At 41.4% G+C, this 27,777-nt stretch overlaps 1 protein-coding gene across 1 annotated transcript in view; it reads left to right on the top strand.

Annotated features, from left to right (window-relative positions):
• LOC128666716 (oocyte zinc finger protein XlCOF6.1-like) overlaps positions 1-27,777 on the top strand; it is an 81,862-nt gene that overhangs the window by 1,824 nt on the left and 52,261 nt on the right. The window contains exons 2-5 of the mRNA XM_053721460.1: positions 7,978-8,059; positions 11,566-11,715; positions 17,368-17,469; positions 26,674-26,778. Of these exons, the coding sequence (XP_053577435.1) occupies positions 11,670-11,715; positions 17,368-17,469; positions 26,674-26,778 (253 nt within the window). The 5' untranslated portion in view covers positions 7,978-8,059; positions 11,566-11,669. The remainder of the gene's footprint in view (positions 1-7,977; positions 8,060-11,565; positions 11,716-17,367; positions 17,470-26,673; positions 26,779-27,777) is intronic.

Raw genomic sequence — 27,777 nt, 5'->3', positions numbered from 1 at the left:
ATATATCTGTATATAAGGTACTGGGGAGGGGTGTGTGTGTGTGAGACAGAGGGAACCTCTCTATAATATTATATATCTGTATGTAAGGTACTGGGGAGGGGCTGTGTGTGTGAGACAGAGGGAACCTCTCTATAATATTATATATCTGTATGTAAGGTACTGGGGAGGGGCTGTGTGTGTGTGTGTGAGAGACAGAGGGAACCTCTCTAATATTTTATATCTGTATATAAGGTACGGGTGAGGGGGCTGTGTGTGTGAGAGAGACAGAGGGAACCTCTCTAATATTTTATATCTGTATATAAGGTACTGGGGAGGGGGCTGTGTGTGTGAGACAGATGGATCCTCTCTATAACATTATATATCTGTATATCAGGTACTGGGGAGGGGCTGTGTGTGTGTGAGACAGAGGGAACCTCTCTATAATATTATATATCTGTATATAAGGTACTGGGGAGGGGCTGTGTGTGAGAGAATGAGAGAACCTCTCTATAATATTATATATATGTATATAAGGTACTGGGGAGGGGCTGTGTGTGAGAGACAGAGAGAACCTATCTATAATATTATATATCTGTATATAAGGTACTGGGGAGGGGCTGTGTGTGAGAGACAGAGAGAACCTCTCTATAATATTATATATCTGTATATAAGGTACTGAGGAGGGGCTGTGTGTGTGAGACAGAGAGAACCTCTCTATAATATTATATATCTGTATATAAGGTACTGGGGAGGGACTGTGTGTGAGACAAAGATAACCTCTCTATAATATAATATATCTGTATATAAGGTACTGGGGAGGGGCTGTTTGTGAGTGACACAGAGGAAAACTTTCTATAATATTATATATCTGTATATAAAGTACTTGGGAGGGGCTGTGTGTGTGTGTCAGAGGGAACCTCTCTATAATATTATATATCTGTATATAAGGTACTGGGGAGGGGCTGTGTGTGTGTGAGAGACAGAGGGACCTCTCTATAATATTATATATCTGTATATAAGGTACTGGGGAGGGGCTGTGTGTGTGTGAGACCGAGGGAACCTATCTAAAATATTATATATCTGTATATACGGTACGCGGGATGGGCTGTGTGTGTGTGAGACAGAGGGAACCTCTCTATAACATTATATATCTATATATAAGGAACTGGGGAGGGGCTGTGTGTGTGAGACAGAGGGACCTCTCTATAATATTATATATCTGTATATACGGTACTGGGGAGGGGCTGTGTGTATCTGAGACAGAGGGAATCTCTCTATAATGTTATATATCTGTATATAAGGTACTGGGGAGGGGCTGTGTGTGTGACACAGAGGGAACCTCTCTATAATATTATATATCTGTATATAAAGTACTTGGGAGGGGCTGTGTGTGTGTGTAAGAGACAGAGGGAACCTCGCTATAACATTATCTGTATATAAGGTACTGGGGAGGGGCTGTGTGTGAGACAGAGGGGAGCTCTCAATAATATTATATATCTGTTTGTAAGGTACTGGGGAGGGGCTATGTGTGTGAGACAGAAGGAACCTCACTATAATATTATATATCTGTATATAAGGTACTGGGGAGGGGCTGTGTGTGTGTGTAAGAGACAGAGGCAACCTCTCTATAATATTATATATCTGTATATAAGGTACTGGGGAGGGGCTGTGTGTGTGTGAGACAGAAGGAAGCACTCTATAATATTAATATATCTGTATATAAGTTATTGGGGAGGGGCTGTGTGTGTGAGACAGATGGAACCTCTCTATAACATTATATATCTGTATATCAGGTACTGGGGAGGGGCTGTGTGTGTGTGAGACAGAGGGAACCTCTCTATAATATTATATATCTGTATATAAGGTACTGGGGAGGGGCTGTGTGTGAGAGAATGAGAGAACCTCTCTATAATATTATATATATGTATATAAGGTACTGGGGAGGGGCTGTGTGTGAGACAGAGGGGAGCTCTCAATAATATTATATATCTGTTTGTAAGGTACTGGGGAGGGGCTATGTGTGTGAGACAGATGGAACCTCTCGATAATATTATATATCTGTATTTAAGGTACTGGGGAGGGGCTGTTTGTGTGTGTTACAGAGGGAACCTCTCTATAATATTATATATCTGTATATAAGGTACTGGGGAGGGGGCTGTGTGTGTGAGACAGATGGATCCTCTCTATAATATTATATATCTGTATATAAGGTACTGGGGAGGGGGCTGTGTGTGTGAGACAGATGGATCCTCTCTATAATATTATATATCTGTATGTAAGGTACTGGGGAGGGGCTGTGTGTGTGAGACAGAGGGAACCTCTATAATATTATATATCTGTATATAAGGTACTGGGGAGGGGCTGTGTGTGTGTGAGACAGAGGGAACCTCCCTATAACATTATATATCTGTATATAAGGTACTGGGGAGGGGCTGTTTGAGAGACCGAGAGAACCTCTCTATAATATTATATATCTGTACATAAGGTACTGTGGGGAGGGGCTGTGTGTGTGAGACACAGAGGGAAGCACTCTATAATATTATATATCTGTATATAAGGTACTGGGGAGGGGCTGTGTGTGTGTGAGAGACAGAGGGACCTCTCTATAATATTATATATCTGTATATAAGGTACTGGGGAGGGGCTGTGTGTGTGTGAGACCGAGGGAACCTATCTAAAATATTATATATCTGTATATACGGTACGCGGGATGGGCTGTGTGTGTGTGAGACAGAGGGAACCTCTCTATAACATTATATATCTATATATAAGGAACTGGGGAGGGGCTGTGTGTGTGAGACAGAGGGACCTCTCTATAATATTATATATCTGTATATACGGTACTGGGGAGGGGCTGTGTGTATCTGAGACAGAGGGAATCTCTCTATAATGTTATATATCTGTATATAAGGTACTGGGGAGGGGCTGTGTGTGTGACACAGAGGGAACCTCTCTATAATATTATATATCTGTATATAAAGTACTTGGGAGGGGCTGTGTGTGTGTGTAAGAGACAGAGGGAACCTCGCTATAACATTATCTGTATATAAGGTACTGGGGAGGGGCTGTGTGTGAGACAGAAGGAACCTCACTATAATATTATATATCTGTATATAAGGTACTGGGGAGGGGCTGTGTGTGTGTGTAAGAGACAGAGGCAACCTCTCTATAATATTATATATCTGTATATAAGGTACTGGGGAGGGGCTGTGTGTGTGTGAGACAGAAGGAAGCACTCTATAATATTAATATATCTGTATATAAGTTATTGGGGAGGGGCTGTGTGTGTGAGACAGATGGAACCTCTCGATAATATTATATATCTGTATTTAAGGTACTGGGGAGGTGCTGTTTGTGTGTGTTACAGAGGGAACCTCTCTATAACATTATATATCTGTATATAAGGTACTGGGGAGGGGCTGTGTGTGAGACAGAGGGGAGCTCTCAATAATATTATATATCTGTTTGTAAGGTACTGGGGAGGGGCTATGTGTGTGAGACAGATGGAACCTCTCGATAATATTATATATCTGTATTTAAGGTACTGGGGAGGGGCTGTTTGTGTGTGTTACAGAGGGAACCTCTCTATAATATTATATATCTGTATTTAAGGTACTGGGGAGGGGCTGTTTGTGTGTGTTACAGAGGGAACCTCTCTATAATATTATATATCTGTATATAAGGTACTGGGGAGGGGGCTGTGTGTGTGAGACAGATGGATCCTCTCTATAATATTATATATCTGTATATAAGGTACTGGGGAGGGGGCTGTGTGTGTGAGACAGATGGATCCTCTCTATAATATTATATATCTGTATGTAAGGTACTGGGGAGGGGCTGTGTGTGTGAGACAGAGGGAACCTCTCTATAATATTATATATCTGTATATAAGGTACTGGGGAGGGGCTGTGTGTGTGTGAGACAGAGGGAACCTCCCTATAACATTATATATCTGTATATAAGGTACTGGGGAGGGGCTGTTTGAGAGACCGAGAGAACCTCTCTATAATATTATATATCTGTACATAAGGTACTGTGGGGAGGGGCTGTGTGTGTGAGACACAGAGGGAAGCACTCTATAATATTATATATCTGTATATAAGGTACTGGGGAGGGGCTCTGTGTGTGTGTGAGACAGAAGGAAGCACTCTATAATATTAATATATCTGTATATAAGTTATTGGGGAAGGGCTGTGTTTGTGAGACAGATGGAACCTCTCGATAATATTATATATCTGTATTTAAGGTACTGGGGAGGGGCTGTTTGTGTGTAAGACAGAGGGAACCTCTCTATAATATTATATATCTGTATATAAGTTACTGGGGAGGGGCTGTTTGTGTGTGAGACAGAAGAAACCTCTCTATAATATTATATATCTGTATTTAAGGTACTGGGGAGGGGCTGTTTGTGTGTGAAACAGAGGGAACCTCTCTATAATATTATATATCTGTATATAAGTTACTGGGGAGGGGCTGTTTGTGTGTGAGACAGAGGGAACCTCTCTATAATATTATATATCTGTATATAAGGTACTGGGGAGGAGCTATGTGTGTGTGAGACAGAGGGAACCTCTTTATAATATTATATATCTGTATATAAGGTACTGAGGAGGAGCTGTGTGTGTGTGAGACAGAGGGAATCTCTCTATAATATTATATATTTGTATATAAGGTACTGGGGAGGGGCTGTGTGTGTGAGACAGAGGGAACCTCCCTATAACATTATATATCTGTATATAAGGTACTGATGAGGGGCTGTTTGAGAGACCGAGAGAACCTCTCTATAATATTATATATCTTTATATAAGGTACTGGTGAGGGGCTGTGTGTGTGTGTGAGACAGAGGGAACCTCTCTATAATATTATATATCTGTATATAAGGTACTGGGGAGGGGCTGTGTGATTGAGAGACAGAGGGGATCTCTCTATAATATTATATATCTGTATATAAGTTACTGAGGAGGAGCTGTGTGTGTGTGAGACAGAGGGAACCTCTCTATAATATTATATATCTGTATATAAGGTACTGGGGAGAGGCTGTGTGTTTGTGAGGCATCGGAATCCTCTCTATAATATTATATATCTGTATGTAAGGTACTGGGGAGGGGCTGTGTGTGTGAGACAGAGGGAACCTCTCTATAATATTATATATCTGTATATAAGGTACTGGGGAGGGGGCTGTGTGTGTGAGACAGATGGATCCTCTCTATAATATTATATATCTGTATATAAGGTACTGGGGAGGGGGCTGTGTGTGTGAGACAGATGGATCCTCTCTATAATATTATATATCTGTATGTAAGGTACTGGGGAGGGGCTGTGTGTGTGAGACAGAGGGAACCTCTCTATAATATTATATATCTGTATATAAGGTACTGGGGAGGGGCTGTGTGTGTGTGAGACAGAGGGAACCTCTCTATAATATTATATATCTGTATATAAGGTACTGGGGAGGGGCTGTGTGAGAGACCGAGAGAACCTCTCTATAATATTATATATCTGTACATAAGGTACTGTGGGGAGGGGCTGTGTGTGTGAGACACAGAGGGAAGCACTCTATAATATTATATATCTGTATATAAGGTACTGGGGAGGGGCTGTGTGTGTGTGTGTGTGTGAGACAGAAGGAAGCACTCTATAATATTAATATATCTGTATATAAGTTATTGGGGAAGGGCTGTGTTTGTGAGACAGATGGAACCTCTTGATAATATTATATATCTGTATTTAAGGTACTGGCGAGGGGCTGTTTGTGTGTGAGACAGAGGGAACCTCTCTATAATATTATATATCTGTATATAAGTTACTGGGGAGGGGCTGTTTGTGTGTGAGACAGAAGGAACCTCTCTATAATATTATATATCTGTATTTAAGGTACTGGGGAGGGGCTTTTTGTGTGTGAGACAGAGGGAACCTCTCTATAATATTATATATCTGTATATAAGTTACTGGGGAGGGGCTGTTTGTGTGTGAGACAGAAGGGAACCTCTCTATAATATTATATATCTGTATATAAGGTACTGGGGAGGGGCTATGTGTGTGTGAGACAGAGGGAACCTCTTTATAATATTATATATCTGTATATAAGGTACTGAGGAGGAGCTGTGTGTGTGTGAGACAGAGGGAATCTCTCTATAATATTATATATTTGTATATAAGGTACTGGGGAGGGGCTGTGTGTTTGAGACAGAGGGAATCTCTCTATAATATTATATATCTGTATATAAGGTACTGAGGAGGAGCTGTGTGTGTGTGAGACAGAGGGAACCTCTCTATAATATTATATATCTGTATATAAGGTACTGAGGAGGAGCTGTGTGTGTGTGAGACAGAGGGAACCTCTCTATAATATTATATATCTGTATATAAGGTACTGGTGAGGGGCTGTGTGTGTGTGTGAGACAGAGGGAACCTCTCTATAATATTATATATCTGTATATAAGGTACTGGGGAGGGGCTGTGTGTGTGAGAGACAGAGGGGATCTCTCTATAATATTATATATCTGTATATAAGTTACTGGGGAGGAGCTGTGTGTGTGTGAGACAGAGGGAACCTCTCTATAATATTATATATCTGTATATAAGGTACTGGGGAGAGGCTGTGTGTTTGTGAGGCATCGGAATCCTCTCTATAATATTATATATCTGTATATAAGGTACTGGGGAGGGGCTGTGTGTGTGAGGCAGAGGGAACCTCTCTATAATATTATATATCTGTATATAAGGTACTGGGGAGGGGCTGTGTGTGTAAGACAGAGGGAATTTCTCTATAATATTATATATCTGTATATAAGGTACTGGGGAGGGGCTGTGTGTGTGAGAGACAGAGGGAACCTCTCTATAATATTATATATCTGTATATAAGGTACTGGGGAGGGGCTGTGTGTGTGAGGCAGAGGGAACCTCTCTATAATATTATATATCTGTATATAAGGTACTGGGGAGGGGCTGTGTGTGTAAGACAGAGGGAATTTCTCTATAATATTATATATCTGTATATAAGGTACTGGGGAGGGGCTGTGTGTGTGAGAGACAGAGGGAATTTCTCTATAATATTATATATCTGTATATAAGGTACTGAGGAGGAGCTGTGTGTGATAAGATATATAAACACTACATGCAGATATGCACGGGCGACTAAAGTTTCTAGCGGGCTGGTAAGTTTTGTGATTTACTCGCCCGGTGGGCGAGGGAAGTTTTTGGGTATTCATAGGCCCTGATTATATATCTGTATATAAGGTATTGGGGAGGGGCTGTGTATGAGACAGGGAACCTGTCTATAATGTTATATATCTGTATATAAGGTACTGGGGAGAGGCTGTGTGTTTGTGAGACATCGGAATCCTCTCTATAATATTATATATCTGTATATAAAATACTGTGGAGGGGCTGTGTGTGTGAGAGACAGAGGGAACCTCTCTAATATTATATGTCTGTATATAAGGTACTGGGGAGGGGCTGTGTATGTGTGAGACAGAGGGAACCTCTCTATAATATTATATACCTGTATATACGGTACTTGGGAGGGCCGTGTGTGTGTGTGTGTGTGAGACAGAGGGAACCTCTCTATAATATTATATATCTGTATATAAGGTACTGGTGAGGGGCTGTGTGAGACAGAGGGAACCTCTCTATAATATTATATATCTGTATATAAGGTACTGGGTAGGGGCTGGGTGTATGTGAGACACATGGATGTCAAATGGATGAGAAATAAAAGGGTTACAAATCTGTAATTGGTAATATAAAATAAAAAGGCGTAGTTTGTTTATTGATTTTTTTTGTTTGTTTTTTTTTTTTAAATAAAAGTCATGGAAAGGGGGAGTGAGGTTATTATGTTTAAAGGGACATTGCACACTAGATTTTTTTTATTTGCATAAATTTTTTGTAGATGATTCATTTATACAGCCCATCTGGGAGTGCTTTTGTACAGTTTTGCTTATTTTTTAATAACATTGTGCTGGTTTTCAGATTACTAACTTATACATGTGTTTACAGAGTACTGCTGGCTCCTGCTTACGTTATCTGTCTGGGTGTTCCAGCCTAATCTCATCAGCAGTGCTATACTTGGAGCTTCTAAGTAAGTTATTAAAAGGTTTTATACTGGGTGTTTATATCGGTATCTGCGTATTCTTCTTTATAGTAATGTCTGTTACATGCAGTTATATGACAACTGGTGTATACTGTCCCTTTAATCTATTTGTGATGCAGCTGAGTGACACTTGTATCCTCATCCGTTTATGTTGCTCAGATCCGTGTGTTAGACGCTACTTATTCACATTCATTCGTTGTGTTCATTAACTATTCTATTCTATTGGGTTCTTGTAAAGCGCGGCTATTCACCCGTAAGAGTTTCAAGGAGGGTTGCAGTTCAGTCGAAGAGCCAGGTCTTGAGGTCCTTTCTGAACTTAGTTAGGGTGTTAGCTTATCTGAGGTACAGCGGGAGGGTGTTCCAAGTCTTGGCTGCCAGGTGAGAGAAGGATCTGCCTCCAGCTGTGGTTTTCCTGATGCGGGGATGACAGCTAGGGCTTGGTCGGCCGATCAAAGTTGTCTGGTAGGGGTGTAGAAGGTAACGCGTGGTTCAAGTATTCGGGACCGATGTTGTGGAGGGCCTTGAATGCATGGGTGAGAAGCTTGAAGGTTATTCTTTTGTTGATGGGGAGCCAGTGCAGGTCTCGCAGGTGTTTGGTGATGTGGCATTGACGAGGGATGTCAAGGATTAGTCTGGCCGAGGAGTTCTGGATGCGCTATAGTCTCTTTTGGAGCTTGATAGTGGTGCCGGCATAGAGTGCGTTACCATAGTCCAGTCGGCTGCTGACGAGGGCGTGAGTGACAGTCTTCCTGGTCTCGGTTGGGATCTATTTGAAGATCTTTCGCAGCAGGTGAAGTGTGTGGAAGCATGCAGAAGAGACGGCGTTGATTTGCCGGTCCATGGAGAGCGATGAGTCCAGGATGACGCCTAGATTTCGTGCATGGTCGGTGTGGGTTGGAGGGTGTCCGAGGGCTGTGGGCCACCATGAGTTATTCCAAGCGGATGTGGTGGGACCAAGGAGGAGGACTTCGGTCTTGTCTGCGTTCAGCTTTAGGCAGTTGTAGTTCATCCAGGTGGCGACTGCTGTCAGCCCTTCGTGGACGTTTCTCTTAGCGGTGGTGGGGTCACTGGTGAGTGAGATGATTAGCTGGGTGTCGTCAGCATAGGAGACAATGTTGAGGTTGTGTCTTTGGGCGATGGCGGAGAGAGGGGCCATGTAGATGTTGAATAGGGTGAGGCTCAGCGAAGAGACTTGGGGTACACCGCAGCTGATTTCTGTGGGCTTGGAGGTGAAGGGTGGGATTCTAACTTTCTGGGTTCTGCCGGTGAGGAAGGAGGTGATCCATTCCAGGGCTTTGTCGCATATGCCGGCATCGTGTAGTCGGTTGCGGAGGGTGAGGTGGGAGACAGTGTCGAATGCTGCTGAGAGGTCTAGGAGAATGAGGGCGGCGGTCTGTGGCGGCGAGGCGGGCGGTCTCGGTGCTGTGGTTGCTCCTGAAACCGGATTGGGAGGGGTCCAGGGTGTGGTTGGCTTTGATGTAGTCAACGAGTTGCGCGTTGATGGACTTCTCGATGACTTTGGCCGTAAAGGGAAGCAAAGAGATTGGGCGGTAGTTCTTCAGATCATTGGGGTCAGCCATGGGTTTTTTCAGTAGGGGTTTTAATTCTGCGTGCTTCCAGTCATCCGGGAAGGTGCCGTTTCCATAGAGCAGTTGATGGTGCTGCAGAGCTCGGAGGTGATGGTGTCACCCGCTTTGTTGAAAATGTGATGCGGGCATGGGTCCGAGGGTGATCCGGAGTGGATCGATCTCATGATTCTGATGGTGTCCTCTGTGGTGAGGGGACTCCAGATGGTCAGTGGGGGGTATACGGTGGTGTATTTGGGTGAGGTATCGGTGGGAGGTGGTGGGTGAGTTCTGGGGCATGAAGCTGTCATAGATGACGACGATCTTGCGGTGGAAGTACATTGCGAGGTTATCGCAGAGGTCCTGGGAGGGCAGGATGTCGTTGGTGTCGCTATTGGGATTGGAGAATTCCTTGATGACTGTGAATAGCTCCTTGCTGTTGTGGACGTTGTCATTGATTCTATCTTGGATGGCTGTCTTCTTGGTGGTTTTGATGAGGTGGTGGTGGGTAGTGATGGCTTCTCGGTAGGCTGTTTTATTTGAGGGGGTCTTGCTGGATCTCCAGGTCCTTTCCAATCGCCTGCAGTGGCGTTTGGAGTCCTGGAGGGCAGGGGTGAACCAACTAGCCTTGTTGGTGGGTTGGCGGTTGGACGGTTTCTTGAGAGGGGCGAGGGTGTTGGAGCAGTCTGTGAGCCAGTGGTGGAGGTTGCGGGCGGAGGAGTTGGCATCTGTGGAGGGGGGCACTTGTTCAGGGTGGAGTGCAGTTGGTCTTTGGTGATGATGTTCCAGTTTCTGCGGGGTGGGTGGTGCTGCCGGAGGTGTGCGGTGGGTTTTTTGAAGGAAAAATGTATGCAATGGTGGTCGGTCCAATGTATGCATGTAACAGACATTAACTAATATTTATCTCTCTTTCTTTCTTTCTCTCTCTTTCTTTCTTTCTTTCTCTCCCCCCCCTCTCTCTCTTAATGTTATGTCTTTTCATATACAGGGAATTGGGGGGGGGGGGGGTATCTGCACCCAGCGCCTCTCACTGGGTGTTCCAGCCTAATCTCATCAGCAGTGCTAAACTTTGAGCTTCTAAGTAAGTTTTTAAAAGGTTTTATACTGGGTGTTTATATCAGTATCTGCGTATTCTTCTTTATAGTAATGTCTGTTACATGCAGCTTTATGACAACTGGTTTATACTGTCCCTTTAATCTATTTGTGATGCAGCTGAGTGACGCTACTTATTCACATTCATTCATTGTGTTCATTAACTAATATTTCTCTTTCTCTCTCTTTCTCTATCTCTCTCTCTCTCTCTCTCTCTCTCTCTCTCTCTCTCTCTCTCTCTCTCTTTCTTTCTTTCTTTCTTTCTTTCTTTCTTTCTTTCTTTCTTTCTTTCTTTCTTTCTTTCTCTCTCTCTCTCTCTCTCTCTCTTTCTCTCTCTCCCTCTCTCTCTCTTTCTCTCTTTCTATCTCTCTCTCTTTCTCGTTCTCTCTTTCTTTCTCTCACTTTCACTCTTTTTCTCTCTCTCTCTCTCACTTTCTTTCTCTCACTTTCACTCTTTTTCTCTCTCTCTCTCTCACTTTCTTTCTCTCACTTTCACTCTTTTTCTCTCTCTCTCTCTCTCTTTCTTTCTCTCACTTTCACTCTTTTTCTCTCTCTCTCTCTCTCTCTCTCTCTCTCTCTTTCTTTCTCTCTCTCTCTCTCTCTCTCTCTCTCTCTTTCTTTCTCTCTCTCTCTTTCTCTCTCTCTTTTTCTCTCTCTCTCTTTCTCTTGACACTTGTATCCTCATGTTTATGTTGCTCAGCTCTGTGTGTTAGACGCTACTTATTCACATTCATTCATTGTGTTCATTAACTAATATCTCTTGCGCTCTTTCTCTCTCTTTCTCTCTTTCTCTCTTTCTTCCTCTCCCCCTCTCTCCCTCTCTCTCTCTGTATTTAGGCTGCTGTCACTGTGAAGATCACGTACAATAAACGTCACTGCGTTTGTCAGTAAAGGAGAAACATTATAAGAATATCTGACAAATTCAGTTGCTGAACAAGACAATGTCTGACAAGAACCAAACCTCAGAGCTTTCTGATGCACACAGAGGTAAGCAGGACGTCCAGTGGTGTTTTTAGGTATTTTGCTGCCGCCACCACAAGTTATAGACCTTTTCTAGCCATAATATATTTTTGTTTAGGGTGTAACATGATATATATATATATATATACACTCACTGGCCACTTTATTGGGTACACCTGTTCAATTGCTAATCAGCCAATCACATGGCAGCAACTCAATGTATTTAGGCATCTAGATTTGGTGAAGACGACATGCTGTTCAAACCGAGCATCAGAATGGGGAAGAAAGGGGATTTAAAGGAACGCTAACATTTTTTGTTTAATTATTCAGATAGAGCAGCAATTTTACTTATCTTTCTAATTTACTCTTATTATCATTTTTTTCTTCATTCTCTTGCTATCTTTATTTAAAAAGCAGGAATGTAAACCTTAAGAGCCGGACCATTTTTGGTTCAGAACCTGGGTTATGCTTGCTAATTGGTTTGCTAAATGTAGCCACCAATACAGGTTGCTGAACATAAAATGGGCTGGTTCCTAAGCTTTAAATTCCTGCATTTTAAATAAAGAAAATTAGAAAGTTGCTTAAAATTGCTGCACTATCTGAATCATGAAAGAAAAAAAAATGGGTTTAGTGTCCCTTGAAGTGACTTTGAATGTGACATGGTTGTTGGTGCCAGACAGACTGGTCTGAGTATTTAAAAAACTGCTGATCTACTTGGATTTTAATGCACAACCATCTCTGGGGTGCAGTTGTGTGGACGACAATGCCTTGTTGATGTCAGAAGAGATTGGGCAGACTGGTTCAAGATGATAGAAATGCAACAGTAACTCAAATTCCCACTCGTTAAAACAAAGGTATGCAGAATACCATCTCTGAACGCACAACACTTCGAACCTTGAAGCGGATGGGCTACAGCAGAAGAAGACCACACCGGGTGCCACTCCTGTCAGCTAAGAACAGGAAACTGAGGCTGTAATTCTGGTCTGATGAGTCTCGATTTCAGCTGCAACATTCAGATGGTAGGGTCAGAATTTGGCGTATACAACTAGAAAACATGGATCCATCCTGCCTTGTATCAACGGTTTAGGCTGGTGGTGGTGGTGTAATGTGATGGCTACTTCCTGCAGGATAATGGACCATGTCACAAAGCTCAAATCGTCTCAAACTGGTTTCTTGAACATGACAATGAGTTCACTGTACTCCAATGGCCCCCACAGTCACCAGATCTCAATCCAATAGAGCACCTTTGGGATGTGGTGGAACGGGAGATTCGCATCATGGATATGCAGCCGACAAATCTGCAGCAACTGCGTGATGCTATCATGTCAATATGGACCAAACTGTCTGAGGAATGTTTCCAACACCTTGCTGAATCTATGCCACGAAGAATTAAAGCCGTTCTGAAGACAAAAGGGGGTCCCAACCGGTACTAGCAAGGTGTAACTAATAAAGTGGCCGGTGAGTGTATATATAATTACACGGCATCTAGAGGAAAACCCGGCACTGAGCTATTAAATATACAGACTTCTGTTATATAAGTTTATGTTACACCCTGTACTGTGTACTATCAGGTAACTTCCTGCTGTAATTACAGGGCGTCTAGAGGAAAGCCCAGCACTGGGCTATTAACCCCTTAGTGACCAGAGCACTTTTCCATTTTCTGTCCGTTTGGGACCAAGGCTATTTTTACATTTCTGCGGTGTTTGTGTTTAGCTGAAATTTTCCTCTTACTCATTTACTGTACCCACACATATTATATACCGTTTTTCTCGCCATTAAATGGACTTTCTAAAAATACCATTATTTTCATCATATCTTATCATTTACTATAAAATAATTTATAAAATATGAGGAAAAATGGAAACAAAACACCCTTTTTCTAACTTTGAACCCCAAAATCTGTTACATATCTACAACCACCAAAAAACACCCATGCTAAATAGTTTCTAAATTTTGTCCTGAGTTTAGAAATACCCAATGTTTACATCTTCTTTGCTTTTTTTGTAACTTATAGGGCCATAAATACAAGTAGCACTTTGCTATTTTCAAACCATTTTTTTTTCAAAATTAGCGCTAGTTACATTGGGACACTGATATCTTTCAGGAATTTTTTTTAGAAGACATCCCAAAGTATTGATCTAGGCCCATTTTGGTATATTTCATGCCACCATTTCACCGCCAAATGCGATCAAATACAAAAAATCGTTCACTTTTTCACAAATTTTTTCACAAACTTTCAGTTTCTCACTGAAATTATTTACAAACTGCTTGTGCAATTATGGCATAAATGGTTGTAAATTCTTCTCTGGGATCCCCTTTGTTCAGAAATAGCAGACATATATGGCTTTGGCTTTGCTTTTTGGTAATTAGAAGGCCGCTAAATGCCACTGCCCACCACACGTGTATTATGCCCAGCAGTGAAGGGGTTAATTAGGAAGCCTGTAAGGAGCTTTTTGGGGTATTTTTAGCTTTAGTGTAGTGTAGTAGACAACCCCAAGTATTGATCTAGGCCCATTTTGGTATATTTCATGCCACCATTTCACCGCCAAATGCGATCAAATTAAAAAAAATGTTACATTTTTCACAATTTTAGGTTTCTCACTGAAATCATTTACAAACAGCTTGTGCAATTATGGCACAAATGGTTGTAAATGCTTCTCTGGGATCCCCTTTGTTCAGAAATAGCAGACATATATGACTTTGGCGTTGCTTTTTGGTAATTAGAATGCTGCTAAATGGCGCTGCGCATCACACGTGTATTATGGCTAGCAGTGAAGGGGTTAATTAGGTAGCTTGTAGGGAGCTTGCAGGGTTAATTTTAGCTTTAGTGTAGAGATCAGCCTCCCACCTGAAACATCAGACCCCCTGATCCCTCCCAAACATCTCTCTTCCCTCCCCTACCCCACAAATGTCCCCGCCATCTTAAGTACTGGCAGAAACTCTGCCAGTACTAAAATAAAAAGGAAAATTTTGGCTTTTTTGTGCATTTTTTTTAGCATATTTACATATGCTTATGTGTAGGATCCCCATTAGCCCCCAACCTCACTGATCCCCCACCAAACAGCTCTCTAACCCTCCCCCTCTGACTTAATGTGCCCCATTTTAGTGAAAAATATGCTGTTATATATAAAAAAAAATGTCCCTTTTCTGTAGTGTAGCTTCCCCCCCCCCAATACCAACCCCCCACCCCTTCCTGATCCCTTAGATGCTTTCAAAAAAATAAGTTTATTTTATATTTTTTTTACAATCAACTTGTACCTTTTTTCTGTAGTGTAGCGGTTCCCACCCGCTCCCGCCCCGTGCACACGCCCGCCCGCCACCCCCCGTGCGCGCCCCCGGCGATACCGCAACCGATCCCGCCCCCCTCTCTGACTAAGAAGCCATCGATGGCCGCCCACCCACCTCCCACTTCAGCTCCCACCCACCAACGAATGCGGCCATCGATGTCCGGTGCAGAGAGGGCCACAGAGTGGCTCTCTCTGCACCGGAGGGGTAAAAAATGTTATTGCAGGATGCCTCAATATCGAGGCATCCTGCAATAACCGGAAATCAGCTGGAAGTGATCAGGATCGCTTCCAGCTGCTTTCCAAACCGAGGACGTGCAGGGTACGTCCTTGGTCGTTAAGTGACTTTTTTAAGAGGACGTACCCTGCACGTCCTCGGTCATTAAGGGGTTAAATGAACAGACTTCTGTTATATAAGTTTATGTTGCACCCTGTACTGTGTACTATCAGGTAACTTCCTGCTGTAATTACAGGGTGTCTAGAGGAAAACCCGGCACTGGGCTATTAAATGTACAGACTTCTGTTATATAAGTTTATGTTACACCCTGTACTGTGTACTATCAGGTAACTTCCTGCTGTAATTACAGGGTGTCTAGAGGAAAACCCGGCACTGGGCTAATAAATGTACAAACTGTTATATAAGTTTATGTTACACCCTGTACTGTGTACTATCAGGTAACTTCCTGCTGTAATTACAAGGCGTCTAGAGGAAAACCCTGCACTGGGTTATTAAATGAACAGACTTCTGTTATATAAGTTTATGTTACACCCTGTACTGTGTACTATCAGGTAACTTCCTGCTGTAATTACAAGGCGTCTAGAGGAAAACCCTGCACTGGGCTATTAAATGTACAGACTTCTGTTATATAAGTTTATGTTACACCCTGTACTGTGTACTATCAGGTAACTTACTGCTGTAATTACAGGGTGTCTAGAGGAAAACCCGGCACTGGGCTATTAAATGTACAAACTGTTATATAAGTTTATGTTACACCCTGTACTGTGTACTATCAGGTAACTTCCTGCTGTAATTACAGGGTGTCTATAGGAAAACCCGGCACTGGGCTATTAAATGTACAAACTGTTATATAAGTTTATGTTACACCCTGTACTGTGTACTATCAGGTAACTTCCTGCTGTAATTACAGGGTGTCTATAGGAAAACCTGTGCACTGGGCTATTAAATGTACAGACTTCTGTTATATAAGTTTATGTTACACCCTGTACTGTGTACTATCAGGTAACTTCCTGCTGTAATTACATGGCGTCTAGAGGAAAACCCGGCACTGGGATATTAAATGTACAGAGTGTTATATAAGTTTATGTTACACCCTGTACTGTGTATTATCAGGTAACTTCCTGCTGTAATTACAGGGCGTCTAGAGGAAAACCCGGCACTGGGCTATTAAATGTACAGACTTCTGTTATATAAGTTTATGTTACACCCTGTACTGTGTATTATCAGGTAACTTCCTGCTGTAATTACATGGCGTCTAGAGGAAAGCCCAGCACTGGGTTATTAAATGTACAGACTTCTGTTATATAAGTTTATGTTACACCCTGTACTGTGTACTATCAGGTAACTTCCTGCTGTAATTACAGGGTGTCTAGAGGAAAACCCAGCACTGGGCTATTAAATGTACAGACTGTTATATAAGTTTATGTTACACCCTGTACTGTGTACTATCAGGTAACTTCCTGCTGTAATTACAGGGAGTCTAGAGGAAATCCCGGCACTGGCCTATTAAATGTACAGACTACTGTTATATAAGTTTATGTTACACCCTGTACTGTGTATTATCAGGTAACTTCCTGCTGTAATTACAGGGCGTCTAGAGGAAAACCCGGCACTGGGCTATTTAATGTACAGACTTCTGTTATATAAGTTTATGTTACACCCTGTACTGTGTACTATCAGGTAACTTCCTGCTGTAATTACAGGGTGTCTAGAGGAAAACCCGGCACTGGGTTATTAAATGTACAGACTTCTGTTATATAAGTTTATGGTACACCCTGTACTGTGTACTATCAGGTAACTTCCTGCTGTAATTACAGGGTGTCTAGAGGAAAACCCGGCACTGGGCTATTAAATGTACACACTTCTGTTATATAAGTTTATGGTACACCCTGCACTGTGTACTATCTGGTAACTTCCTGCTGTTATTACATGGCGTCTAGAGGAAAACCCGGCACTGGTCTACTAAATGTACAGACTTCTGTTATATAAGTTTATGTTACACCCTGTACTATGTACTATCTGGTAACTTCCTGCTGTAATTACAGGGTGTCTAGAGGAAAACCCGGCACTGGGCTATTAAATGTACAGACTTCTGTTATATCAGTTTGTTACTACCTGTACTGTGTACTATCAGGTAACTTCCTGCTGTAATTACAGGGCGTCTAGAGGAAAACCCGGGTACTGGGCTATTAAATGTGAAGGATGAGACAGACGACATGAATAGTCATCAAACTGATATACATTGGTCCCTCCCTGCCGGTGAGTAGTAATACATGAGAGTCTGCCGGGGCTGTGCACACAGTTACTTATTGTTCTCCCTTGTTGTTTACTCTCTGGTTTAAAAGCGCATATAACAAAATGAGTTTAACCTTTGTTTAGTTCAACTTGTATTTTTATACTGAAATATAGAGGATCATGGCCCAGAATAAAAGTTTTAAAGGGACAGTAAACACTTAAAGTGTAATAAAAAACCAGTTTATTTATATGTAATAAAAAATCTCTGCAGTACACTTTCACTGCCATTAGAAATAAATAATGAGAGTCCACTAATTCATTCATAAACTATGGGGAATCCTTCATCTGGCCACCAGGAGGAGGCAAAGACACCCCAAATAGAGCATTAAATATCCCTCCCACATCCCCAACCCTCCCAGTATTTCTTTGCCTCATTTCATGGAGAGGTGCTCTGCTGAAGATTCATTTTTTTTATTGTCCTCAATGCATTGTTTCCTGCAAAAGAGGGCAGGGGAGTTGGTAATGACCATGTAATTCTTTTAGTAGAGTTTTGTGGTATGTTAGCTTCTGGTGGTCACAGGGAAGTTTCCAGACTTCCTTTAGGGTTATGCTGCTATCTTCGCTTTCCTAGGCAAACAGTGTTAGTTACACTGGTTTCCCTTTGCGTTACAGGACTCCTTCATGATACAAGAAGCTGTATAAGTCCTGTTTTACCGGGCCTCAAAGCTGCATGGGGCAACCTTTAAAAGAAGGGGACCTTCTGGTTGGTCGCACCTTAATGGAGGCTCATTATCATACCCAAAAGCGGCCCGGGTCCTCCAACTGGACTTGCCAATCGGATAAGGTGCACGCCGCTGATATGATGTGTAGCAGTTCTTTTACAGTAGGGGCTAGATGGTCTCTTGCCTCCAAGGCATGCTTTGTTAATTATAGCTCTCAGGAGCATCTAGGGCTACACACTTTAATCGAGTTGCACAGCATCATTTCTAGCGCATAACTTGCGGTGGTGGGCAGATACATAGACTCTCGCAGCAGGCAGATTTTGAGTCTTCCCCGCCTTTCCACTCTTCTAACAAGTGGGCAACACAGGATCGTTCCGGAGCGGTGATATACCTCTTACGGAGCATTGTTAGTGGGCTCAGCTAGGTTGTCATATCTACAGGGGTACCACTCTATTTACGCCTTACATTCCACAGTAAAAGATGGATGACTCCTCAATAAAACCTAATCAGGAGGAGGATTTCCCCATCCCCCTATTTGATTCCAATAAATGTATGCTATAAAAGAATTAGACTGTGTGTCCTCCTGCTGAATTATGCAATTGAATGCCTTACATCTGTGCTACAGTCTCATTCAGGGGGCCCTGTTATACAGACATCAGCAGTATCTCAGTAATCTCATTCTTCCCCTGGACATTCTGCAGACTTGCAGACCTCAGTATGCCCAGATATGCCAGTATTACAACCGCAAAAGGCGGCCCCCAGTCTGGCACATACTGTTCTCTGCGACCCCGTGTCTCAAACTGAATCCCCTTTTCCTCATGATTTTACAGCCCAGTTACAATCTGCGGTTTTGGCTGCCCTAAGTGCTATGCCAGGTTTAGGTAAAAGGAAGAGTAAGGTTAAACACTGTTCCTCTCAATCTAGAACCAGCAGTTCTGTTGGAGCTGCAGCGGTCAGCCATATATAGCTTTCTAAAGTAGACGATTCCTTGGCTAGTTCTGAAGGAAAAATTTCATCCTCCAATTTCTCTAGAGAATCGGAAAGGGATTCTGAGGATATTTATTTTAGATTTAAAATTAAACACCTAAGATATTTACTTGAAGAGGTTTTAAGCACACTAGGAGTGCCTGAGTCTAAACCCACTGAGGAAAAACAGGTACATAAATGTAGGTGTTTAAACCGAAGTTGAAAACCCCTTAAGTGTTCCCAGTTCTCAAATTGGTGGCAGACATTATAACCAAAGAGTGTGAAAACCTGGTGTCCCCGGTTTCTCCTTCTCCAAGCTTTAAGAGAATGTTTCCTGTAGGTGGAATGTTTCCACCCTTGCTAAACACACTACTATCCCTCTGGAGGATAGCACATCCTTTAAGGACCCAATAGATAAGAAGCTAGAGGAATATCTGAGAAAGGTCTTTCTCCAATAAGGCTTACTTTTTCAACCTGGCGTAGGTATTGCTGCAGTTGCGGGAGCTGCCACCTTTTGGTACAGTGCCTTATCTGAACTGATTTCAGTAGAATCCCCTTTGGAGGATATCCAAGACCACATTCAGGTTTTAAAAACAGCCAGTTCCTTCATTGGTGATGCCATTATTCAAATCATCCGTCTCAATGTTAAGAACTCTGGATTTGCTGTACTAGCCAGGAGGATTCTCTGGCTAAAGTCTACTACTATCCTTGACTTTTAAAGGAAAATTCTTATTTGGGCCAGGCCTGAATTCCATCATTTTTACTGTCACTGGTGGTAAGGGTGCCTTTCTACCTCAGGATACGAAATCTAGGTCTAAGAGACATCCTGTGGGATGTTTTCGCTCCTTTCGTCAGAACAAGACACAGAGGAGTGCTTCAACAACCAAGTCTGAAATACCCAGGAGTACCTGGAAGCCAAACCTGGTGTGAAACAAGAACAAACAGCCCAAGAAATTGACTTAGACAACAGTCAGCTTTAAGGGTCATCCCCCGACCTGGGCTCAGGTCAAGTAGGGGGCAGATTATCTCTGTTTTTCTGAAGGCTTTTCTGGAAGCCGGAAAAAAGAACAGTTTCCCTACGCTGTGTAGACGATCTGGTATCTATGGGAGTTGTTGTCCCCAAGCCTCAGGCAGAGAGGAGAGAAGGGTTTTTATTCAAACCTATTCATTGTTCCCCAAAAAAGAGGGGACCTTTCATCCCATTTTAGACCTGAAGTGCCTCAACAAATTCTTAAGGGTACTTTCCTTCAAAATGGAAACCATTAGGTCCATTCTTCCTCTACTGCTAGAGGGTCAGTTCATGACTACCATATATCTGAAGGATGCATACCTTCATATCCAACAAAATCATTACCAGTACTAACATTTTGCTTTTCTGGACAAGCGTTACCAGTTCATAGCTCTTCCATTTAGTTAACTACGGCTCCCATGATCTTTACAAAATTTCTAGGGGCTCTACTTGCTGTAGTCAGACTATAGGGGATTGCTGTGGCACCATACTTTAACGACATCTTGGTTCAGTGCCATCTTTACATTAGAGACATCTCACACAGAGCAGTTACTCTGGCATCTTCAGACGCATGGCTGGAAATTAAATCTCAAAAAAAGTTCCCTCTCCCCTAACATGAGAGTGAACTCTCTGCGGATCATCATAGATTCTATCAGCATGCATATCTATCTCACAGTTCAACGGAGGAAGAAGCTTCAGGCTGCCAGTTGTCTACCTCAATCCACCACTTAGCCTCCGGTTGCTCAACGCATGGAGGTGGAAGGTTGCGGCTTCGGACGCTATTCCGTTTGCTCACTCTCACCTGAGACCTCTACAGTTATGTTTGCTGAAGCAATGGAACTGGAATCATTTAGACCTGTCTCATGTAATATATCTAGTTTCAGAGACAAGAGTCTCTTTCCTGGTGGCTGTCTTAGGAACCTGTTCTCCAGGGCATGTGCTTGCTGCGCCGGTCCTGGGAGATCTTAACAACAGATATGAGTTTGACAGGCTGGGCTGCTGTGTGGGGTTCTCTGAGAGCTCAGGGAACCTGGGGACACGAGGAAGCGATCCTTCCAATCAACGTTCTGGAGCTGAGGGCCATCTTCAATGCCCTTCAGTTGTGGTCTCAGTTGTGTTCCATAGGTTTTATTAAATTTTAGTCGGACAACATAACTACAGTGATCTATGTCAATCACCAGGGAGGAACTCACAGTTCTCTTGTAATGCAGCAAGTATCCTTCAATGGGGAGAGACATATCAATGCCAAATGTCAGCCATCGTACAGAAGGGTGGGAAAACAGCACCACTGAAGAAGTGCTCGGTGTAAGGGTTAACTGCAATAACCCCGAGGAAATCCAAAATACAAAGTTCACCAGCACTATGATAAGAAAAATATAATCTTTATAAAAGACCCATTAAAAGTAGCGACGTTTCGGGGATTAACCCCTTAGTCATGCTATCTCTTAGCATGACTAAGGGGTTAATCCCCGAAACGTCGCTACTTTTAATGGGTCTTTAATAAAGACTATATTTTTCTAATCATAGTGCTGGTGAACTTTTGTATTTTAAATGTCAGCCATCCACATTCCAGGTGTGGACAATTGGGAAGCAGATTTTCACAGCAGACAGACTCTGCACTCCAGGAAATGGTTGCTAAACCAGGAGGTGTTTTACGAGATTACCCACATCTGATGGCTTCTGTCTCAATATCTTACTACCAAGATACGGGTCGAGATTGAGAGATCCGCAGGCATGGCTGGTGGGCATCTTAGCAGTTCCTTGTCATTTCAATCTAGTGCATCTTTTTACTCCAATTGATCTGCTCCTTTGAGTCATAACTCAAATCAAACAGGAGGGAACATCAACAATTCTGTTAGCTCCTGCGTGGCCATGCAGGACTTGGTATGCAGAGAATGTCATCTGCTCCTCCGTGCAGGCTGCCTCAGAGGCCGGACCTGGCGCAAGAAAACCTGTTACCAGACTGTGATAGTGTGCCACTGCAGGGTTTATTTCAGAAGGACAGGACAGAGTTTTAAGTGAATCAGAATTCCTTTTATTTGTAATTTTCCACAAAACAATACTCTTTTCATTCAGAGACATAAACAATGCAATAAATAAAGACAATATTTAGAAACTTTAATATAAAATAACAAGTATAATATTTAACAGTGTGAGACAGTTAAAGAAAAGTTTTCTTACCAGGTAACGTATAGCTCTCAGCCACATGACCTGCAGGTTCAGTATCTATCCCCTGTCTGTGGTAACCTAAGAGCAAGGCTGCTGGCTTTAAGGGACAGTCAACACCAGAATTTTTGTTGTTTAAAAAGATATATAATCCCTTTATTACCCGTTCCCCAGTTTTGCACAACCAACAGAGTTATATTAATATACTTTTTACCTCTGTGATTACTTTGTATCTATGCCTCTGCAAACTGTCCCATTATTTCAGTTCTTTTGACAGACTTGCATTGCATAGCCAATCGGTGCTGACTCCTAGGTAACTTCACTTGCGTGAGCTCAATGTTATTTATATAAAACACATCAACTAACACCCTCTAGTGGTGACAAACTGTCAAAATGCATTCAGCTTAGAGGCGGCCTTCAAGGTCTAATACATTAGCATATGAACCTCCTAGGTTTAGCTTTCAACTAAGAATACCAAGAGAACAAAGCAAAATGGGTAATAAAAGTAAATTGAAAAGTTGTTTAAAATTACATGCCCTATGTGAATAATGAAATTTCTTTTTGGACGTGACTGGCCCTTTAAGTAGTTTTAACTAATATCAGACACCTGTATCCTATTAGGACTGCAGTCTCTGCACTGCTTACAGACCCTCCCAGCATCTTGTCTGTATAAAGGATAATCTTTAACCCTTTCAGAGTGATTCAGGCAAAACTGTTTGTAAACTCCATTACACAGACGTATTTACCATAAGGTGTGGAGGGCTTATCTGTCTTTGTGCTTGGAACATGAGTTCCCTTAGCACAATGTGAACTCCCCACGTATTCATCTTCAGTTTCTACAAGATGGTTTGGAGAAGGGCCTGTCGGCTAGTTCTGTTAAAGGTTAAAGGGACATAATACTCATATGCTAAATCACTTGAAACTGATGCAGTATAACTGTAAAAAGCTGACAGGAAAATATCACCTGAGTATCTCTATGTAAAAAAGGAAGATATTTTACCTCACAATCTCCTCAGCTCAGCAGAGTAAGTTCTGTGTAAAAAGTTATACTCAGCTGCAGGTAAAAAAAATTAAAAAATGAAGAAATGAACAACAGCCCATCAGCAGTGCTGAGGTCATGAACTCTTACTGTGATCTCATGAGATTTCACTTAACTCTCATGAGATTTCATAGTAAGCTTCCTTTACCTGATTGGTGAAATAATATGAGAGTGCACGAAGCTCATCCTTTCAGTTGTCCCGGGACAGACATACTAATATGCTGCTTAGAAATCCTTTACAATGGGAGGTGGCTACTGAGGAACTTTTGAGGTAAAATATCTTTCTTTTTTACATAGAGATGTTCAGGTGATATTTTCTAATCGACTTTTTACAGCTATGCTGCATCACTTTCAAGTGTTTAAACATTTGGGTATTATGGCCCTTTAATTTTCTGCTCTTTGTTTTGTTGCATAAGAGGTTGGCTCATTTGCCAGATGTTTAGTTGTTTGTTCAAGCTGTTGCTAGAATTAGACCTGTTTTTAAACCTATTACTCCTTCATGGAGTCTTAATCTTGTTCTTAGAGTTATTCAACAGGCTCCGTTTAAGCCTATGCATTCTATTGATATTAAGTTACTAACTTAGTAACTGCCCTCCAGTGTGATCCCCTTATCTGGTGTTCCATTGGGATAAGGCTGTACTTCGGACAAAGATGCTGGTTTTTACCTAAGGTTGTCTCAACTCACATTATCTGTATCTTTGTCCCAATCCTTCCTCTAAGGAGAAGTTGTTGCATAATCTATATGGCTTATATAGAAGTGAGTTAGCAGCCTTCATCCCGAGTTAAAGCACATTTTACTCATGCGTTGTCTTCTTCCTGGGCCTTTAAGAATAAGGCTTTAGTTGAACAGATTGATATGTAAGGCTGCTACTTGGTCCTCATTGCACACCTTCATGAAGTGCTTAAGGACTGCCTATCCTTCCTAAATTTTTGGTGGACTCCACAATGACATTTTTGGACTCTCACTACCATTGGAAAGAAAATAAAATGTATGCTTACCTGATAAATTATTTTCTTTCTTGACAGTGAGTCCACAAACCCGCCCTGAAATAATGTATTGGCGGTGGCAGTCTTAATGGACCTCTGTACCCCTTTTTATCTCTACGTTTACTTATCCTCAGCTTTAACTACTGAGAGGGTAGGGGAAGTGGGAGGGATATTCAATGCTCTGTTTGGGGTGTCTTTGCCTACTCCTGGTGGTCAGGTGAGGTATTTCCCATAGGTTATAAATGAATTTGTGGACTCTCGCTGCCAAGAAAGAAAATAATTTATTAGTTAGGCATAAATTATATTTTTTTAGCCTTTTCCTGTCATTTTAACGAACAATATAATCAGGCAATTGGCAGTTAAGATTATATTATACTTAAAGCTGGTGCAGCTCTCCCATCACCCACTAGGAGGTTGATTTCTGCTGCTGTCCATGTTTGCATAGCTTTTTCTAGCCATTGCTGCAGTATTTACATTTTCAGTTTCTGCGGTGATGCAACAGAAAAAAACAGCTATTTAAAATAACAACATAAAGGTAAAGAATTTATTTGTAATCAATTTATTTCACTTAAAGGGACACTGTTCCCAAAATGTTTCTTTCATGATTCAGATTGAGCATGAAATTTTAAGCAAATTTCTAATTTACCCCTATTATGCAAGAATGTAAGTTTAGATGCCAGCCCATTTTTGGTGAACAACCTGGGTTGTCCTTGCTGATTGGTGGATAAATTCATCCACCAATGAAAAATTGCTGTCCAGAGTACTGAACCCAAAAAAAGCATAGATGCCTTCTTTTTCAAATAAAGATAGCAAGAGAACAAAGAACAATTAATAGGAGTAAATTAGAAAGTTGCTTAAAATTGCAAAACAAAATTTTTGGGTTCAGTGTCCCTTTTAAGCAGATAAAACAGCTACAGCAAGCAAGGTGTTAATGTATTACAAAAACAAGTCACGTTGTCCGTTATTACAAGTGCAGAAAATCCTGTAATTACAAGATGTTTACTGTCTATTTAAGGGGCACAACACCCATTCCTTACATTTTACAGATAGAACATAACATTTTTATACACTTTGCTTCATTCTCTTGTTATATTTTGTTCAAGTATCAGCAATGCACTACTGGGAGCTAGCTGGGCACAGAGCCAATGACAAGACATCTGCAGCCACCAATCAGCAGCTAGCTCTCAGTACTGCATTACTGCTCCTGAGCCTACCTAAGTATGCTTTTCAACAAAGGATATACAAGAGACAAAAACAAAATCAGTAATAGAAGCAAATTATAAAGATGTTTAAAACTGTATGTTCTGTCTGAATCATGAAAGGGGAAAAAAAAGGGTTTTATGTCCATTTAAGCTAAAAAAAGCACAGAGGTAAAGTACCACAGTTTGTGTATTTGGTGCTATTGTCTGTCTGGGAAACACACCAACTGTTCTATGGTAAAGTTAAGACTAGATATATATGTGATATAAACACTAGATCATGTGACATAAACACTAGATCATGTGATACAAAGACTAGATTGTGTGATATAAAGACTAGATCATGGGATATAAAGACTAGATCATGTGACATAAAGACTAGATCATGTGACATAAAGACTAGATCATGTGACATAAAGACTAGATCATGTGACATAAAGACTAGATCATGTGACATAAAGACTAGATCATGTGATATAAAGACTAGATCATGGCATGTGATATAAAGACTAGATTATGTGACAAACACTAGATAATGTCATATAATGACTGGATCATGTGATATAAACACTAGATCATGTGACAAACACTAGATAGTGTGATATAAAGACTAGATTGTGTGACATAAACACTAGATCGTGTGACATAAAGACTAGATCGTGTGACATAAAGACTAGATCGTGTGACATAAAGACTAGATCGTGTGACATAAAGACTAGATCGTGTGACATAAAGACTAGATCGTGTGATATAAAGACTAGATCGTGTGATATAAAGACTAGATCGTGTGATATAAAGACTAGATCGTGTGATATAAAGACTAGATCGTGTGATATAAAGACTAGATCGTGTGATATAAAGACTAGATCGTGTGATATAAAGACTAGATCGTGTGATATAAAGACTAGATCGTGTGATATAAAGACTAGATCGTGTGATATAAAGACTAGATCGTGTGATATAAAGACTAGATCGTGTGATATAAAGACTAGATCGTGTGATATAAAGACTAGATCATGGCATGTGATATAAACACTAGATAATGTCATAAAGATTAGATCATGTGATATAAACACTAGACCATGGAATATAAACACTAGATCATGTGATATAAACGCTGAATCTGCTTTATTTGTATAGATGAAGATAACGCTGATATAGTGAAAGTTGAAATAACAGAAGATATGTATCCGTGTGATCAGGTGAAGACTGAGGAGGATGAAGTTCCTATAGATACGTCTACAGGTGATTAGCGCTTATTAAAGGGACATCGAACACATTTTTTTCTTTCCGGGTTCTGATACAAAATACAATTTTAAACAACTTTCCAATTTACTTTTGCTACCAATTTTGCCTCAGTTATATTTGCTTAGACGCGGCACATACATTTTAGTGTGTAGCTCAGGGTTGGTAACTCCCCTTTATAAAATCAGATCCAGACTATTCGTGATATTTTAGATGTAGTTTAATTCATCAGTTGTAATGAAGTTGCCAATAAAGGTGGCATTAAAAGTACAATATAAAGAAATAAAGCATCATTTGTACACACAAGTAATAGTAACACATATCACACAGAGCAATTAACAATGTTCACAATATTGCATTGTACTGTCGGAATACCAGTGCTGTATGGCCTTGTCAGGTATATGGGCTGTTGGAATTCTAGTGCTGTATTCTCACTGTTACAGAAGCATTAGTTATTTTGTTGTGAAGAGCTTATTTCCCAGCAGCAATGCCTGAACCAGCAAGCCAGCGCCTAAGAAGGGCTCCAAGAAAACCGTAACAAGTTTCATTTCATAAAGAGTTAACTCTTTTTTTTTTTTCAGCTTTTAGAAACTATTGTCTAATCACCTCTGGAGCCAGACTGCTAATTGATAAGATGAACTTGTAAACTTGTTATCTTAAGTACTGTAATCCTATTGTGGCCTGTCAAAGGACAGTGCTCTCTATCTAAATGTTTGATGGGGGATTTTGTGCTTCCCCCCCTCTCCCCCTGGGAGTGCCCTGTGTGCATGTAACCTTAATAAAAAGCAGGCTGGGCATCCCAGTCCTGAGTTCTTGTTTTGACCCTCAATCGCAGCGTTGACTCGTTTTTGTGGGCAGAAGGGTATCCTAGCTGTACTGCAGCTAAGGGAGATTATTCTATATTTGCGAGACTCATATAGAATACTATGGAAAGCAGCTTCTCCCCTCTTTAGCAATAGGGATCCAGGCTACTAAGCGGTCCATCTCTCAGCGAGACTA

This window comes from Bombina bombina, chromosome 7 (genome assembly GCF_027579735.1).
Source record: "Bombina bombina isolate aBomBom1 chromosome 7, aBomBom1.pri, whole genome shotgun sequence".
In the NCBI taxonomy this organism is placed as follows: domain Eukaryota; kingdom Metazoa; phylum Chordata; class Amphibia; order Anura; family Bombinatoridae; genus Bombina; species Bombina bombina.
The sequence above is the reverse complement of the archived record's forward strand: the minus strand, read 5'-3'. Positions and strand labels throughout refer to the sequence as shown.